Source organism: Perissodus microlepis, chromosome 16 (genome assembly GCF_051167445.1).
Source record: "Perissodus microlepis isolate ML-2025 ecotype Zambia chromosome 16, ASM5116744v1, whole genome shotgun sequence".
NCBI classification, from domain to species: domain Eukaryota; kingdom Metazoa; phylum Chordata; class Actinopteri; order Cichliformes; family Cichlidae; genus Perissodus; species Perissodus microlepis.
This window is the reverse complement of record NC_140476.1, coordinates 16395722-16413146: the sequence shown is the minus strand read 5'-3', so window position 1 is coordinate 16413146 and position 17425 is coordinate 16395722. Positions and strand designations below refer to the sequence as shown.

The following is a 17425-nucleotide window of genomic DNA, read 5'->3' as shown; positions in this document are numbered from 1 at the left end:
TAACGCTTTCTCCTTTCATCTATTTAAATTTTGGTCTTTTTTCATTATGATTTGACAATTTATGAAAGGCTTATTGTTGATGTTTTTTTTAAATTAAGGTGCACAGAATCTCTCTATTAAAGAGGAAACGATTTCCCCGTTTCCTGGAAGATATCAGCTTTTAAAATACCCAGAAGATCCATAAGATGATGTGAAAGGTGGACACACACCTTTAACAAATTTAACTCACAGACTGGTAAAAACGTGAAGGTCAACGTTATAGCTTTCTCAGTCGTTATTACACACTTCACACTTAATCCATGAAGCTATTTCTCCAGCATTATCATATCTGTGCTTTCGTTTAACTACGTATTTGACGCTCAGAAGCAGAGTTCAAAATACTTGCTTGACCGTGGCTGTGCTCACAGTCACTGTATTCTCTAAATACCTCAGTGTTTTCGCTCGTAAGGAAGGCAAACGTGTACTGCCTGTTAAACTAGAGAGGAAAAAAACACTGTCCACGAAATTATTCATGATCACAAATCAGAGGTCATGCCAGTAATTGCCACTGACTCTAACGGCCTTTACAAAAAAGTGTAACACTGGGAATCCTTATGTGTTTGATAGTAATGGCACAAGCTTGAAATAATTATACAGTGTGTAAGAGAAGATGTGTAACGTCCGTTTGGCTCTCTTTAAGGCTCTTCGATATTTATAGTTGGCTGTAAACAAACACGTGTGCTATGCAAACGGGATTGTCCTAAAAGAAAAATCTAGAATACCATATGCAGCAGTTATAGCTATTTAAATAAAGCTTTACAACAGTTAAATGAGGCAAATGATAATGGATATATATTTTTTCTCTTTTTTAATTATCATGTTTCCAATAATGTTGCAAAGATAACATTTTAACATACAATAAAAAAAAACTCATTTGGAAGCAAAATCAGGCAAAATCAACAATTTATACATCACATTGATCCAAAATATATTTTTAAGTCAAATGGTCCGAAGGATACGTACACTCGTTGACATCATTGCTGTCATTATTAGTCTTGTTAACAGTGTAAATATTAACAGTGATAATTTAAAGAAAATAACAAGAGATTCACTTGTATTTAAAACATTGGAGTAGAGCGCGTAAAATTAAAAAACGAAGAAAAAATCTAAAAACAAGAAGAAAAAAATACTGGCTGATTTTAGTTACAAGCAAAACAAGAAAGCTTAAAAACTGCGACAATACTCGGTCTTTATTCGGAGTACCTGTACCTTTTTTCAAAGTAAATAGCTAGACTCAAATAGACGAGAATTTGACAATGAAAATAAAAGAAACAAACGTTACATATATATGTTACATATACATATATATATTTGAACAGAAATACATATATAGCAAATGTGGGTCAATATTCACTGCTCCTTTTAGCATAAACATGAGATATTACTGGGCTTCAGGCCCATGCGGCCCTCAGGTAAAGGTCTAAGCCTTTATGATGCGGATCACAAACAAAGAAACGCAACAGAATTAAATTCCTGGTGTCATTTCCATACGCATGACAATTATTTGAAATTGTGTTTGCTGTTTTCAAGACACTCATGAGGAATTTCATCCCTTCAGAGAAGCATTTAGCAAAATGTAATGCGCTCTCTGATTAACAGTGTTCTTATTTTCTTTAAGGAAACTCAAGGCTCTCTTTTTGTCGGTGTTTTTTTATCAGTTCATTAAAAAAGAGGATGAAATACTTTGAAGGGAATGAGTCTTTAAATAAAAAAACAGCAACATGCAAACCATGCTGAATTTAGTGGACTGGAAGAAGTAATAATTAGAATAGAAATGTAAACAAACAGCTTGCTGAACTGATTATTCCCTCACTGACAGGCTTTCATGTGGGGTTGATGTTAAATTGACTGCATGGCTGTAAAAACTGAGAGTGCCCTCTTGTGGCTACATTGAGAATTGAAGTGAAACGCCCCTCACAGTTGGTAATGCAATTGCACTGCAGGACAAGCTGAGCACCCTTCTAAATGCTTAATGAAACCTCAGTTTTCTAATATCCTTTTGGGAGGAAAACGGTAAATGTAACCCAGGTGGTACTAAATTAGCAAAAATCAATCTATAGAGGTTTTCTTTTTCTGACACTAAAAAAATGGGAGTAATTTTTGTTGCATAAATGAGCGATCGCCTGTCTTTTAACAAATGAATTATCAATAAAGCGGCTGTTTTGTCCGAAATTGGTGCATTTATTTAGTTCGTCCCCCCTACTGGTTACAAAAAAAGGGAAAGAAGGATATACAGCACCTTATATTTTTATGGAATTCAATTTTTTTTCACTTTTTGCAGAGGCAGCTTGATGGTTCGTGTATGGTGAAGCTACACAAAGATGGAATCGCCTTACCTACACAAGGAAGATCGTACAAATTTCGTGCTATAAGCTCACTTTGCGCTTCTTTCTTCTTCGCAGATTCAGAGCCATCAAAGAAACATATATCCAATTTATAATACTGCAAAAGGAGAGAAACATGAAAAAGAAATACTTATCCTTCTAGAAGACCGGCCTGGTTACAATATTTTCCATTGTGTGCCCCAATATGCCAGCATGAGCTAAATATGGAAACGATGCGCAGAAATTCTCAAAGCATTTCTAGCCTGGAGTTAAAGTACTTTAAGACAGGAAGGAGAATCAGTCCTCATGTGGTCTGGGGGTTGGGACACCAAAGTCCAATAGCCCCCTATTTAGACATTTACAGCTACTTTTATTATAGTGTCTAGACGGTTCAAGGTTTAGTAAACAATCAAGTGTTTCAAAGCAAAGGAAATAACGGGACATTACAGTACTGCAAGCGCCTAAATTATTCCGAAATCTTTCCTGATGTAAAGTTTTTTTAGTTTAGTTTTGTTTTTTGTAAAACTTCCTTGACTCCATGTGATCGGTTTCGTGACAGCATATTTATTTTCGTACTTTTATTCACACCATAATTTGCATTGCATGCGCCTTACAAATATACATTCAGAGAAGAAAGAAGCCTACATATATTTAATATAAATTATTTCAAAGCACAGCTCGCAATTTGCGGAAATTTCTGCTACCGATAACGCAAAAATATGAGAATACAAATAAACAGGTTAAATGCAAGAGTTGGTGCAAAAATTCTAATGATACAAAATATTGGCAACTTAATATTTTAAAGCCAGATTTTTGTGAAATCAACTGTTAATCACAGCTGACAACGAAGCCACTTGGAAAAGTGTTTGCGATTTTTCCTCCGTGTGTGAGTGTGTCTGTGTGTGATATGCCAGGTATCAGAACAAAGGATTCCCAGTGAAATACTGTAGACGGTCGCGGTTTAGCTTTTTCTCTTTCATTCTTCTGTTCTGAAACCAAATCTTCACTTGCCGATCTGTCAGGTTTAACATCCTGGACAGCTGGAGCCGCTTCTCTTTGTTAATGTACACATTGAAGAAAAACTCTCGTTCAAGTTCTCGGATTTGGTATTTGGTGTAGGGACACCTCTTCTTCCTGGACTTGGTTGATGAACCTGTGGAAGACAAAAAAAAGTTTTCCCAGATTTTACATCAAATGCCAAAATTCCCAAATGTGAAATATAGCAAAGAGAGCAGATTAATAGATTTACTTCTTTATTTCTGAAAAAAAAAAACTTCCTCATCCACACACACACACTCACACAGACACACACACACACACACACACACATGAGCGTAGACTGAAATAACCAACACAGGTATTCCCGTGAAAATTAGTCAATATTGCGCAAATGATCATCTACATGTTGGTGTTTGGTTACTTTCCACTACATCCCAGTCTGCATTTCCTCACTGTATTTCTATATCTGCACAGCACTAAAATATAAAATATAGAGTCACAAAAAAATTCCTCTAATGTCCTATCAAACCTGGCAACAAGGTATTATTATTGGACACAAGGAGGCCTTTAAGTATGGTTACTTAACGGTCTCCCATTGTAAATACCTTTACAACCGTAAAGTAAATCTTATTGGGATATAAAAGCTTTTGCATGCTTATAAAGAAGCATATAACCCTGCACGGTCACGGCGGTGGAAATGGCGCAGTCCAGACCCTCTAAAGTCTGGACTGTTCATCTTATGTCTAACACACATAGGAGTATATCCTTACTGACTTACTTTGCTGGTTGATCTTGTCGCTGCAGTTGGAGGACGAGTCCTCGTCGACGTTCCCGGTTTGATCAGCTTTGTGTTGTTCTACTTTGGTCAAAGCCTGATTGTTATTCGCAGCATCACCCGGAACGTTATAGTCTGTCTTTTGTTTGGGGAGCTCCGCGTTGGGCTTGTCCAAGTTAGGAGTGTCAAAAAACTGGTCGAAGCCCTGGGGAAGAACCCCATTTCGACCCACGCTGGTAAAGAAATTGCGAGGCGAGCCTGTCCCTCCGTGGTGGCCATACAAGGACTCGTTTTTGAATATCACATCCGCCCTGCTGCTGGAGGACTGGATTAAGTCCCGGTGCATTATCTCGTCCGTTGAGTAGTAAGACGCGTAATTGCCCCTGTAGTGCCATTTGGGATGGTCCAGTCCGTAATCCCTGAAAGCGACTTCTCGAACAGGTTGGACTTGAGCTATGTTGGAAGAATAGGGGAAATTAATCTGACACGAAGTCGTCTGGGGTAGAAAGGAGGAGACTGATGTAAAATCGGGCGACGAAACGTAATAAGTGCAGCTCGGTAAAAACATATTTGACGCACAGCTGCGATCATCATATTCCGTCATATCTCCTCTTCAGTTTTCCTCTCTGCAACAGAGGAAAAGAATTGGCAGCTTTGCTCTGTTAAACTTTGTCCATCTATAGCACCACAGGCGTGTGGAAAGACCCCGCCAGGGAGAAAAAATCGGAAACGTAGGCAGACCTGCAATACATCTTGATCGATTCTTGAGGTAATTGTGTCATGTGATCCAGCTAAGAAATTACCATACATCAATATCAGTCATTAAAAACTGTCCGGAAAAACTCATGTGAGCGCATGCTAGAGACTCCATTGGCTCTCTGGCTGCAGAGGCAACTCCTCTCCAGCCTTCTTGCCCTATAGCTCACGAAAAAAAAAGAAGAAATGTGTGAACCATCGCTGGAATATTTAATTAAAAGCTTTGCTGCAACATCATCCTCATCTTGTAATGACGTGTAATGACGGTCATACGCAGTGATGGCGTCAGTAAATTTTGGCTTTATATGTTTGTGGCAACAGTTAGCGGAAATATTAACGTTAACCTCAATGCAAAGCTTAAATGGCATGGCAACAAGGCTACCGTACCTACTCGTGCTGAAAAAAAGAAAAAGAAGAAGAAGAAGCAGCCTGTGGAATATGTGATTCACCAAGTCAGATTTTATGCAAATACATTTAAGGCTCATTGCGCATAATCACTGTGCACCATGGTGGTTTGAGTAGAGTTAAATACATACAGAAACGCCAGAAGGAAATCATTTGAATTCAGTTTCACTGACAAGCTTCTTGGCCTTCACCATGGTGACAAAAAACTGAGGCTTCACAAAGAAATAAAAGACCACGACAAGACTGGGCTGCAATAGATTATTGTATATATTACACCCCAGTTACATTGCAGAGTCCATTTTTAAAACTCGTTGTTTAGAAATATCTGCCCATTAAATGGTCCTGTTGATTAAAACAAACAAAAAAAACCCCCAATATTAAGTACAGATGGATGCACTTGAAAACAGACAAGTAAACAACCCCATGGAATGTTACTGCAAACACAGAAATGTTGATTTTGGTTTCCACAGAAACATAAGTCAAGCGCAAGCACAAATCGGTAAGCACATCCAGCATTGCCAAGTCCAAAACAACTGACTTTGACCGTCTGTGGTGTAGCTGATGTCCACCAAGCCTTTTTCACCAACAAGCCTCTGCAGCCAAATCATTTTACTGCCCGTGGGCAGCCATGCTTGCAGTGTTTTCCTCCTTCTTGGTGGAGAAAACGAACTTATACCACTGATGAACGGATCTCTCATATAAATGAAATTTCCTCCAATAATTTTTTTTGTCTATGTAAGTATTAATAAATTTATTGTTTAATCTCTTTCTGTATTTTTAACTTATTACCTGGCGATTTTTATTTTTATTTTATTTTAAATGACTGTAGTTTTTTTTTTTTTTGTAGTTGTGATACTGCAGTTGTGAAACTGCATCAGGCACTGGGCTAGTTATTTTTATACACACACACACACACACACACACACACACACACACACACACACACACACACACACACATATATGTATATATATATATATATATATATATATATATATATGCAGGAAAAATGTAGTTCATATTTCTCTGTGGGCTTATATTGTTTTTAAGGTTAATCGATTGTCGGGCTTCAAACATAATGTGGTGTTCGCTTAAAGACAACTTTAATATCATCTGGGGGTAAAGTCGAGCTCGTTGGTCCTGTTCTGTTTCCAATCTAACTACATTTCATAATAATCCCTTTTTAGCCAGTTAGAAGATATTTTCCAAAATTAGGCCAAAATGTTCCAAAGTAAACATCTGTATCTATGTAACTATCACATGAATAAATAACTTAATTATTTAATTAATTAAAAAAATTGCAGTGAAAAGTTGATAGCGGTATGAGACTAATGGCTTACTTTAAGTTAAGACGAGTTGTTGCTATAATTTGGTGTTTTGTGTGCTTTAGGTTGTCTTTTTTGGCCGTCTTCTATTATTTATTTGCTGTGAGACATCTTAAAATATCCTTCTGGTGTTTCTATCGCTAGTATTATTATCATTAGCGGTTATATTCTGCAAGTGTTTGTGTCATATCGAGTTCTATAGGTTTTAACTTTGAAATTCATGCATGCATTTACATGGAAAGGTTGCAATGTGTAAGACTGTATTAAGCTTAAAATTTCAGATATCAAATCAGGCTGCAGACGAGATGCTTTGAAGTTCCAAGCATTTACAAAAAGGTTAAACGTCGTGTTGTCCAGCTTGTTTAATTAAGGCGTGTGACATTAAGCAAAACATTAAAAGGTTCCACTTGAAACACAATTGCTGAAATAGACACACGAAAACTAACTTCCATAAGACTTTTTTTCTGATATTGTGAGAAATAGAAACCCAGTCTACTAACTTGACCTTAACTTTGTTTTTGGCACCCCAACTATCTAAAGGAAGCCTTAGCTATGTGACGCAGCCAGGCAGTAAACCAATAAAGCAGCAAACAATGTCTGAGACGCACAGAAACCCCACTGCAGGCGTCTGAAATACTCTGTGGAAGGAGAACTGGCTGTTAAGCTTCTAAGCACCACACAACAGGCCCGCAAAACAGTGAGGGCAAAAAGAATGAATTGCAGTGGTTTGAAAGTATGCCAAAGTCCCAGAAACTCTGTAAGGAGAGGGAAAAAATCTTTATGTTTCATTACAAATTACTATAGCTCTAAAATGTTATTCAGACTTCCTTGAACTTATGACTGCAGTTTAACAGAAACATAATAGTTGCAGTGATGCGGTGATGATGACGTGATAATGATGTAACGAGGGGAACCATTTATAGATTCACTCTCCCGTAATGTCGCGTGTGCTGCTCTGCTGATGGCTGGTCGTTCCTCCAGAGTCGCGGTCTCTCTTCGTTTAAAATTACCCTGACCACTTGTGACCTGCAGGTCCGCCGTGGAAACACCAGCGAAGAGTTTTGGTGATTGAAAACAGTGACAGAGCTAGATTTGGCCATATCACATGCACCACTAATGAGCACGGATGGACTTGTCTGGTCCAGAAAGTTCACTTGATGTCGCTGAGATATTGATTTACATCCATTTCATTTAGTTACAGCCGCAATAACCTCCAACTGGCATGCAGAGATTTTCTTGTGGGTGAGAAATGGTGCTGGGTTATCCACTGTGCAGAGGAATTACGCATATAAAATGCCAAAGCCAAATGCAGAATGGAGGGGTTTCAATTTAAAGTGAGTGCTGGAGAGCAGAGAGATAATAGCCTGTTAAAGGTGCAGATATAAAAGAAAAATATTCCTCCATGCTACAGACATTTTATAGAGATACAATTTATTTCTAGAGAAAGCTTACGCTCGCATAAGGCAGCCCCCTCATGGTTCTTTTACATCTGCAGGCTTTGAGATTTCCTAAACAAACGACGCTGACTTTAGTTTTAAAATCTATGTGACGCAGCGTGGAAGAGGTGCAGATCAGTGCTCGGTTATACGCTAAATATCAGCTCTGGAGCGGTGAACGGCACAAGCGTGAAGTCTTTAGTTACATTTTCTTTCCAATATCATTCCTAATAAATATGAAATATCTATCATGATGCAAAATAACTTGGTCACGATTCTTTTTTAAAGGATCTTTATTTACAAATGCATTCATCTCCAGGTGCATCCACAGTACAAAACCAATTTACCTTCTTTTTTTTTTTTTTTTTTTAAAAAAAGCTTGTATAACTTCATATTATACTTACCAACACCATGCGTTCTGAAATTGCTATTAAATAAGTCAAATCCAGCTTGGAATAAACTATAACTGCGTATTTATTTTCAAAAAATGTAAATCTTCCGCTTTACAATGACTTTGATGCGACCTTGAGATCACACATATGTGCGTTTTTTGTGACAATACAGAGGTCTAGCAACAACAACAAAAAAAAGATAAACATTTAATTTACAACAGATATTATGCGTTTTGACACCATCAGACTGTTTCACATCCACAAACCTTTTTTCCTTTCTTTTTCTTTTTTTGCGGGCTTCAAACGTAAACACTTCCTAGCGCCAAATACGCTGCGAAAAGTAGTTTCGCATTACTTCTTTAAACAGATTTACACAAAAAAAGGTGGATAATTCAGACATTTGATTAAATAACAGCAATTAGGGGATGGGCATGCAATCATGAGATATATTTTTGCAGTGTTGACTATTGCTAATGTTTTACACATCGTAAACGTGAACTTGACTGTTGCCTTCTACAATAAGGCTGCACTACATGCAAAGGCCGTCATACAAAAGACACAAAAACAAATGGTTCCACATTTCCGTTTAAGCTGGTCTCATATTTGCGCTGGATGAGAAACAAGTGGGCTTATAGACTGATTATCATCCGCCGGCTAAGACCATTTTGGAAGCTGTGGCCTACGGCGCATTTGGAGAATCTTAAAGCCAAAAGTGACCCAGCATGCGTAAAACTCTACTCAGTCTCAGTCACCAATGCAAATTTATTTTTTGTATTTGTTAGGCTATACTACAAATATGCTGGAACTTTTTGATGAAGGTATAATATATAACGTAACAGAAGCTGCGCATTTAAATTAAACTAAAACAAATGTATTTCCATGACCTTCACCAAAGTGCTTTAGTCGCCCAGACCTAACGACAGACACGACTGTAGACACGAAACCCGGCCCACCAATTCCGTCCACCCACCTTTCCCACCTGTGCAGCTGATAAATGTTGAGATTCATTCATTCGAGAAAAGAAAAAAAAAGAACATAGGAAATTATTCCAGTCAGTGACTCCTCCAACACAACTGGAGGAATCAATTTAGCAACATGGAGTAATTTTTAAGATGAGTGCGGACGCAGAACGTTACATTATTGATGCGATGTTCAGGATCAAGGCCAAAGGTCATCAGTATGCAGAGAAAGCTTGCTCGCGCATCATCAGTCGTTTCTTCTTCATCCTCCGATTCTGAAACCAGATTTTCACCTGCTGGTCGCTAAGGTCAAGTCTGTCTGACAGCTCCTTGCGTTTCTGTCTGTTAATGAACTCGTTCATCATAAATTCATTCTCAAGTTCAGCTAGCTGCAGCTTCGAGTAGGGCTTTCTCTTTTTTCTTGTTTTCACTTGCGACGAGCACCACGGGGCACCTGAAGAGAGTAGAGGCGCAAACAAGATTTAAACTTTAACAGCACCTTCAGCCACAGTTAAATAAGGTGAAGGAAAATAAGTGGTCCCAAATGCGCTGCTTATAGCGTGGCTAACGTCTTACATATTTTATTAAGATCATAAGAAAAAGAAACCACATCTGCTGCGCTTATGGGGAAAAAAAAAGACCTGAAATTAGAATGACTCACACATACAAAGGACTCTACAAGGTTATTATGGGACATTTTAAATAGTATACATGGACCAAAAAAATAAATAAAATCATAGCCACATGTATGCATTCCTGTTGTAATAACGTTATAGGAGATTAGTTATAGCCACAGAACCACACAGTGGGCACACAGAAGCATAGATCATGCCCATATTGTTGCAAATGTGTGGTTTTATAGTAAAATAGCTAGCACTGCTGATAAAATAAGGAATCTGGCCTGAAGAATTATGTAACTACTTAACCTTGAGCAAAAGTCGTCCTGGAGCATGGGTTACTGGATAACGTGTGAATGGGATTCTCCTCCTGTTTGGGGCCGTTCACGTTCAGTGGACCTGCTGAATCCGGATCAAGCTGTGCCGCAGAACCGTGAGACCGGTTGTCCAGAGCTGAGTAACGGACCCCGTGATCCCCGGCGTAAACTTCATCTTGACTGCCAGACTCCTCTGTCTTTTGGCTTGTGTCCTGAAAGCATCGAGGAGACTCCTCCAAATGCGTCTTGACGTGGCCGCTCGAGGAGTTTGTGTTTAAAGACACTGAATTGGACAAAAACGGCGGACAGTAGCCTCCGAAGGCGCGGCTCTGTGGTGGTGCCGCTGGCCCAGACGCGCACGAACTTGAGGAAGTCCACGGGAGCGTGCACACCTCTCTCCTATTGTAAGGGAGCTGATGCAGCCCGGGTATATGGGCTCCATTACCGCGCAAGTTGGAGAAATACAACGACTCAGGGGGAGCAAAATTTAACAGAGAACCAACATAGCCGGGATTTAAAGGATTCCGCTCACACATTTCCATGGAGCTTTCCTCAAACGCTTCTTGCAAGCGTTTTAGCAACTCCTGAAGAATAAAGGGAAGGTAATTGTTGATTTGTTAATACAGTGTCACGTGATATGTAAACTATGTTGTTCCGCCCCCACCCTTGCTTCCAATACAGCAAAGCAAAATACTCCTTGAGGAAATGTTTTGGTATTGGGCGGGTGGGCAATGAAATGGTTCCAACCAACCATTTAATCTTTGCAATTACTCAGAAAAAAAACTTAGAAATATGATTTTAGACGATGATTTTAGTGCCACGAGCGGCTGCTGAACAGAACATGAACACTTGGGATGCCACCGTGAAGCAGATATCAAGGATAACAAGTGTGGGCTGACTCATGCAGTACCATGTGCACATGGAAGCACTGAAATGCTAGATAGATAGATAGATAGATAGATAGATAGATAGATAGATAGATAGATAGATAGATAGATAGATAGATAGATAGATAGATAGATAGATAGATAGATAGATAGATAGATACTAACTTTGCGTTTTGCCTTTCATGTGACACAATGAAAGGCCCAGTAACCCTGACCATAATTCTAACTACCTTTTCACTGAAATTGCACGCAAAAACCTTAAATTGTGCAGACAAGAAGTACGAATTCGTCCTGCCTGGCGTGCTGTATTTATACACAATGCCACTATATCAGGATAAACGGACATAAAGGGGCACATACCTTTAGTGCACGCAGGGCATTGTATTTGATATTTGATTGTAGCCCTGGTTTCCTCGTAATGCCTGCAAAATACCCTTTATTTGCGCTGGTAAAGAGCCAAGGTCTAAGCACAGAAATAAAGTTACGCATGATTGAAAATTCCCACTGACTTTTAGAGAAGTATTTTTGTCTATTATTTTTATTATTTGTATTTATCTGTCTATCTATCTATTTATTTATTTGAGAAAACTTGCTCAAGAAACTTGAGGTAGGTAGATCTGAACACACCAGTTAAAGATCACCATAAAGCCACATATGAAACTCACTATAGAATATTGGTGCCTTCATCTCTGTGTAAAATGTGCTACGCTGTAACCCAACTGTGCCAAAATAACACTGATATTCTTGTAAAATGTTAGTACCTTTACATAAAATGGAAAATACTTCCGTCTGCTATCATTTTGTAGCACATTTGTTCTGGTAATATCAGGTGCTTGGCTAAATTTGGAACAACCTCAGTTTTGTTTGTAGTTTTCCGTATTTATTTATGATCGTACTGTTGGGATATGTGTGAATGTACTGTTGTGGGATACTTCAGCTACACGGTGTAATTGTGCGTTATACCAGCTTTCCTAATACACCCATAATATCTCCATACCATATTATTTTCGAAAGGACGCCTGTAATTCATGGGGAGTACATTGCACTATTTTCTTTGGTATATTACTGCATGTTTTATATAAATTATTTGTTTATTTTTTTTCTTGGATACAGTATTCCCCTGAAATCGGTGTGACGTGAAATTGATTTTTTTTAAATGACACTGACGACATGGAGGATTTTGTGGTTATGAATAAATACACAAAACATCCCTAAAATGTAAAATAAACATTTAATCATGCTGAACCTGTCGCTGTGATCTTTTTTTTATTTTCTCTTGTTTCAGGTTTTTTGGATATGTCTGGAAATGTTTAGCATTAAAGCCAAAGCTTCTGAATGGGTTTAATCTGATACAAGATAAAAGACAAAAGCTTTAATAAACCTGTAGTGTTTTGATTATGTGAGATGTTTCGGCTTTAATCCAATAGGTGGCAGCATAACATTATGCATATATAGCCTTTGTATCGTGTCATTATGTCTTTACTCTGACCATTGTAATGTTTTTACTGCGGTAGGAGCTTTGCTTATCTCCAGTAACCATTTGAGTCGTGTTTGGTTTCCTGTGCAAGAAGAAAAAAAAAGATTATCAGGAAAGGAACCATGAGATAATGTCTCCAGAGTCTACATCGTCATCAGTACCTAGGTATGCTAAATATAACAATCACATGAACTGATGTTTTACAAAGCCGATTTTAAGGGATTAAAACTATATGTGTTAGACTGAAAACAACGTTTTTTCAATTAATTAAAAGTCCAGTGACGCTGTTACATTTATTTCATCCAAAGAGGGAAACGTTATAAAATCAGACGTTTTGGGGGGGAGGGTTTGCAGTTTATACGTTTTCTGTTTTAAATTTCATAGTTTAAAAACTTTTAAAAATATAGACTATGCGAGGTTTTAGATTTAAACTGTCGTAAATAACTTGTTGGCCTATAATCAGTCAAATCTCAAACATATCGCACATTTGATTCGAAGGCATTTTGAACCTTCCTGTCACAATTTAGGCGCTGCAATCGGTTTTTTGCAAAGTGACCTTAATCCTTCTCAAACCTTCATTACAAATTTTCTTCACCCAGCTCAAAACCTGAAAAAATGACATTAAAAATGTCTTTTTCACGACATCTGGCCAAGACGGCTGCGCAAAATGCAACATAAACAGAGTTCTGTAAAAATATTTGTTGAAGTTATCAACAAGGTTCCGATTGATTGTAATGTGGAACACAGAGGAGATACTTATAGATACTTACAAAACAGGTTCTTTAATTTATATATATCCCCTTCTTTATCGATGTTAGAAATAAAACACACACAGAAATCGGCAATCACTTTTTTGCACGACTCATGCGCCATGTGTTTTCAGTATTCAGAGTAACTCATGAGACACTACAATGAAACTTCAGCAAAGAAAAAGTCAAAAAGAAAAATCTGAAAATTGTCGTTTGTCGTTTATTACATCATCATTTTAATGTGATTAAAACTATTTATATGACTAAAACTAATTGAGAAGAAAATATTAGGATTAGGAACAATTATGTGTGTGCAGATGAACGGTTTTACCTGCGCCCATGAATTGTTCGTGTTTCCTACGAGTGTTGCCCAGAATCTGGTGTTCACAGCTTCTATCGAGGCCAAATGGACAGCAGTCATCAGAAATGCTAGCTTTAATGCTAGAAAATTAATATAATAACGCACATGAAACGTGTGTGAACCTATATTTAGGAAACGTTTTGCTTTATAAAAGTGAGCTTTCGGCTGCAGCCAAAAATCACAAAATTACAGACTCCAACAATTTCAAAATAGAGTTTTAGTGTCTAGTTTTAGTGTCATTTACTGTTCTTCGTCCTTCGTGTTTAGGGTGTCAGGAGCCAAATTGAGGATATTCAGTCTAGCTGTTTCCAGTCTGGCTGTTTTCCTTTGAGGGCTATCCGCCGTCTATTGTCCTTGGTAATAAACTTGCTGCTTCCCTCGTTCAAGTTCTCATGGCTGAGAAATGCTACACTGAATTTTCGCAGTTATTTCTAAGTTTTTTTCTGAGTAATTTCGCAGCAATTTAGAGTCACTGGAAGTAAAAATAATTTTTTTTAAAAATTAATAAACATAAAAATATAGCAAATTTAAGAGACTGTAGACTTACATTCAGCTTAAATTTCCATTATGTAAAATATAAAGCTCCGGTCACCTTAACAGAAATAATAACGTGAGATGTTGCATCGGAGAAAAAGCTGATTATATTCTGAGAAACTGTCGCGTTCATTTGGGAACACTTGACACCCTGGTGCCTTTCAATAGAATTATCTGAAGTAATGGACCTGAACCAAGAGTTCCTTCGAGGATAGTACTCCCACAAATGTGGTTTTTCTGTTTTCTGTATTTTAATGGGGCTACCGAAAAGGATCACTTTCTTTAAAAATTAGGTGTGCTGACTCAAATACATCAGTGGTGTGTATTTTTGGAGCTTGGAGTCACAGTTTCTTCTCAAATATGCTGCGTCACAATTAATTTACTGATGGTGAAAAATCGTTAAAATGCCTCATATGCTATGGGCTATAAAAGCTACCCTATGTTATAAGGACGGTGCTGATGCTGCATTATAACTTCATCTCCAGTGCAGTCATGATTTTGTATAAACGTGCCACGAAAGCACTGCAAAGAAATGTCACAGTTAACATTTCAAAAAGTGGTCCCAAAACAAGGGTGGGGATAGTTTCCAGCATACATCACAAAAGTTGTAAGTTTTATGGTGGTAAACAGTTACTACTGTGTGATTTAACATTTAGTCTGCCACATTGTTTAGATTGCAGTCAATTTTCTCACTACTGACAAATTGTTTCTTTTTGTCTTTGGTCTTTTTTGTGTGTGTAGAGTTGATAGATGAGGTGGGGCGCGGTAAAAGTACTGCTTTAATGACATCAGGAAAAGACGAAAATTCTCAACAATTTAGATAAAAAAAACATATTTACATGATTCCGGTACAGTGTTTCCTTTTAATGGCTTTTAAAAGCATAAATAAAAGCACCGGAAAATGCTCATGTTTTGTATCAATGAAGCAGAGGGTTTAAATGTGAATGTTTCATCATGGCTTTCATCTCTCACTCAAAACGTCCTGTGTAATCTTAACCTGGTTGACTAGTTAAAGCAAAATAAATAAATAAATAATAAGCAAGCAAGCATCGAAATACTTGCAATAATGCATCATAACTCGACTTATGGGACAATGTGGCTTTCAAACATGGTCGATTAGGACAACATAATATGCTCCTCTTTGTTATGCAACTGCATTCACAAGATAACGCCACTAGATGGACCTCTCACTTCAAGAAAGAAGTCTACAAAGTCGTTTTAACAGTGTACATGGATTGTTTTAGCAATATCAGAAGCACTAATGATGGTGTAAGTGGTTCTCTCTTCTGCACATTTTAATAGGAGGAGGATCATGTGAAACAACTTTATCTATCACTGACCCTGTCTGCAAAACCAGCCCCATGTTATCATACTTCAAGTGTTGAAACAAAAAATAAAGCACTAAGCACAGGAAGTTCTTAAAAAGCTGAGAGAATTGCCTACACAAGTGAGTTAACACTCTTTTACAATATCACACTTTAATTCTCTTGATTTTATGAATGACTAATATCTCACACAATCTTACACATACATGATGATTTGGTGTCCCACATAGCTCAGTATATTTGTCACTTTGATTATTATTTCAAGTAAGTTCAGCATCTTTGATCATTGATGGAGGTACATTATTTTACAGCCTCGTGTTATTGTTCACCTCTAATATAGGCTATTAGTAATCCTTCAGTCGCCTCGGGTTTACTCCCTGGTTATCAAAACAATATCTAGGATTTATTAACTTAATATTCTACTATCACATTTGTATGTTTCACATATTATTTTTTGTGCAAGAGCTTGAGATGCGATGAGGAGAAAACAAGTACCTCTTTGCTAGCATTTGTTAACATTTATTCAGTTGTGGGAATTGTTCTTAGCAATACCCTGGGTGCTCGTTTTGTATTCTTCACCTAGACCAGGGGTAGGCAACTCCAGGCCTCGAGTGCCGGTGTCCTGCAGGTTTTAGATGTGTCCTTGATCCAACACAGCTGATTCAAATGGCTAAATTACCTCCTCAACATGTCTTGAAGTTCTCCAGGGGGCTGGTAATGAACTAATCATTTGAGTCAGGTGTGTTGACCCAGGGTGAGATCTAAAACCTGCAGGACACCGGCACTCGAGGCCTGGCGTTGCCTACCCCTGACCTAGACATTGTTTTACCATGGATCAAGATAACTACCTAGACTGTGGTGCCAGGATGGATCAATAATTTTCCAATTCCGAGTGCATTTGCTCAGTCTGAATGTAATGGAAAAAATCTATTGCACTTTAAACTGCAGATGTGAAATTTTTGTCACTGTGGATCATATTTTAATAACCAACTAACCTTTGTTTTTTATAGGTTTGTTGTGTAATTTTTTTACACTTTATGTGTGTGTCATCATGTATTTATCTTTCACTCTTCATTGAATAAATTCCTCTTTAATGCAAAAACAATTAACAGATGTTCGAGGTATAAGAAGATTTTTTTAGAAGGTAATGTCCACTGATCAGGGGGCCAACTGAAGCCACTTAAGAGCCGTAAAACTGCAGTTCCACTAATGGTCACTAGAGGAATACTGATATACACAAATCTACTGAGGTTAACTGGGAAACTCCCCAAACTTCTCCCATGTTTTATGGTCTGTGGTTCATTATCCAGTTTGAAATCCATCATCTCACAAAATTGATATTAGAGATTACGGGGAAATATTCAAAGCACGTAAGCTTAATTGGCAGGTGTCTTAGTTAAGAAATGACAGCTTGTCCCATGTCCGTTCCACCAGACTCTTCCTCTCTGCCCACACTTGTATTTTCTGACTTATTAAAACAGACACGTTTTTCTAAAGTTTTAGCACAATGTGAAAGTAAATGTTCGGTTTTGTGTTTCTAATGTCTGTTTATCTTTGTATGTTTGTGTGGTGACACCACTGAAGAGTAACTACCACAAAGGTAGTTTTGTGTGCTTGGGCAGGTGTTTATATATCTGTCCATCTCTTTGGAAACAGGTTTCTAATCTGTTAACACTCCAATTGTGCATTGCATAGTGTAGCAACCTTTGCAGGTGTAAAGTTTGAAGACTGATGTCGTACAACTCTTA

At 37.8% G+C, this 17425-nt stretch overlaps 2 protein-coding genes across 2 annotated transcripts; both read right to left on the bottom strand.

Moving 5' to 3' along the window:
- Nucleotides 1–3280: 3280 nt before the first annotated feature.
- On the bottom strand, nucleotides 3281–4741 carry hoxd11a (homeobox D11a). Its single transcript, XM_084908187.1, has 2 exons — nucleotides 4141–4741; nucleotides 3281–3516 (listed from the first exon to the last, which is right to left on the bottom strand). Exons 1-2 carry the CDS (start codon nucleotides 4739–4741, stop codon nucleotides 3281–3283), a joined length of 837 nt encoding a protein of 278 aa, XP_084764313.1.
- A 4884-nt stretch (nucleotides 4742–9625) lies between these two features.
- hoxd12a (homeobox D12a) lies at nucleotides 9626–10886 on the bottom strand. The gene is made up of 2 exons (XM_084908358.1): nucleotides 10337–10886; nucleotides 9626–9864 (listed from the first exon to the last, which is right to left on the bottom strand). Exons 1-2 carry the CDS (start codon nucleotides 10884–10886, stop codon nucleotides 9626–9628), a joined length of 789 nt encoding a protein of 262 aa, XP_084764484.1.
- Between the last annotated feature and the right edge of the window lie 6539 nt (nucleotides 10887–17425).

Bases quoted from the DNA above. Each gene is read 5' to 3' on its own strand.
- hoxd11a (XM_084908187.1), bottom strand. From the start codon at position 4,741: ATGACGGAATATGATGATCGCAGCTGTGCGTCAAATATGTTTTTACCG. The intron at 3,517-4,140 runs GTAAGTCAGTAA...TGTCTTCCACAG, and splicing joins CGACAAGATCAACCAGCAAA to GTTCATCAACCAAGTCCAGG.
- hoxd12a (XM_084908358.1), bottom strand. From the start codon at position 10,886: ATGGAAATGTGTGAGCGGAATCCTTTAAATCCCGGCTATGTTGGTTCT. The intron at 9,865-10,336 runs GTTAAGTAGTTA...TACTCTCTTCAG, and splicing joins CAGGACGACTTTTGCTCAAG to GTGCCCCGTGGTGCTCGTCG.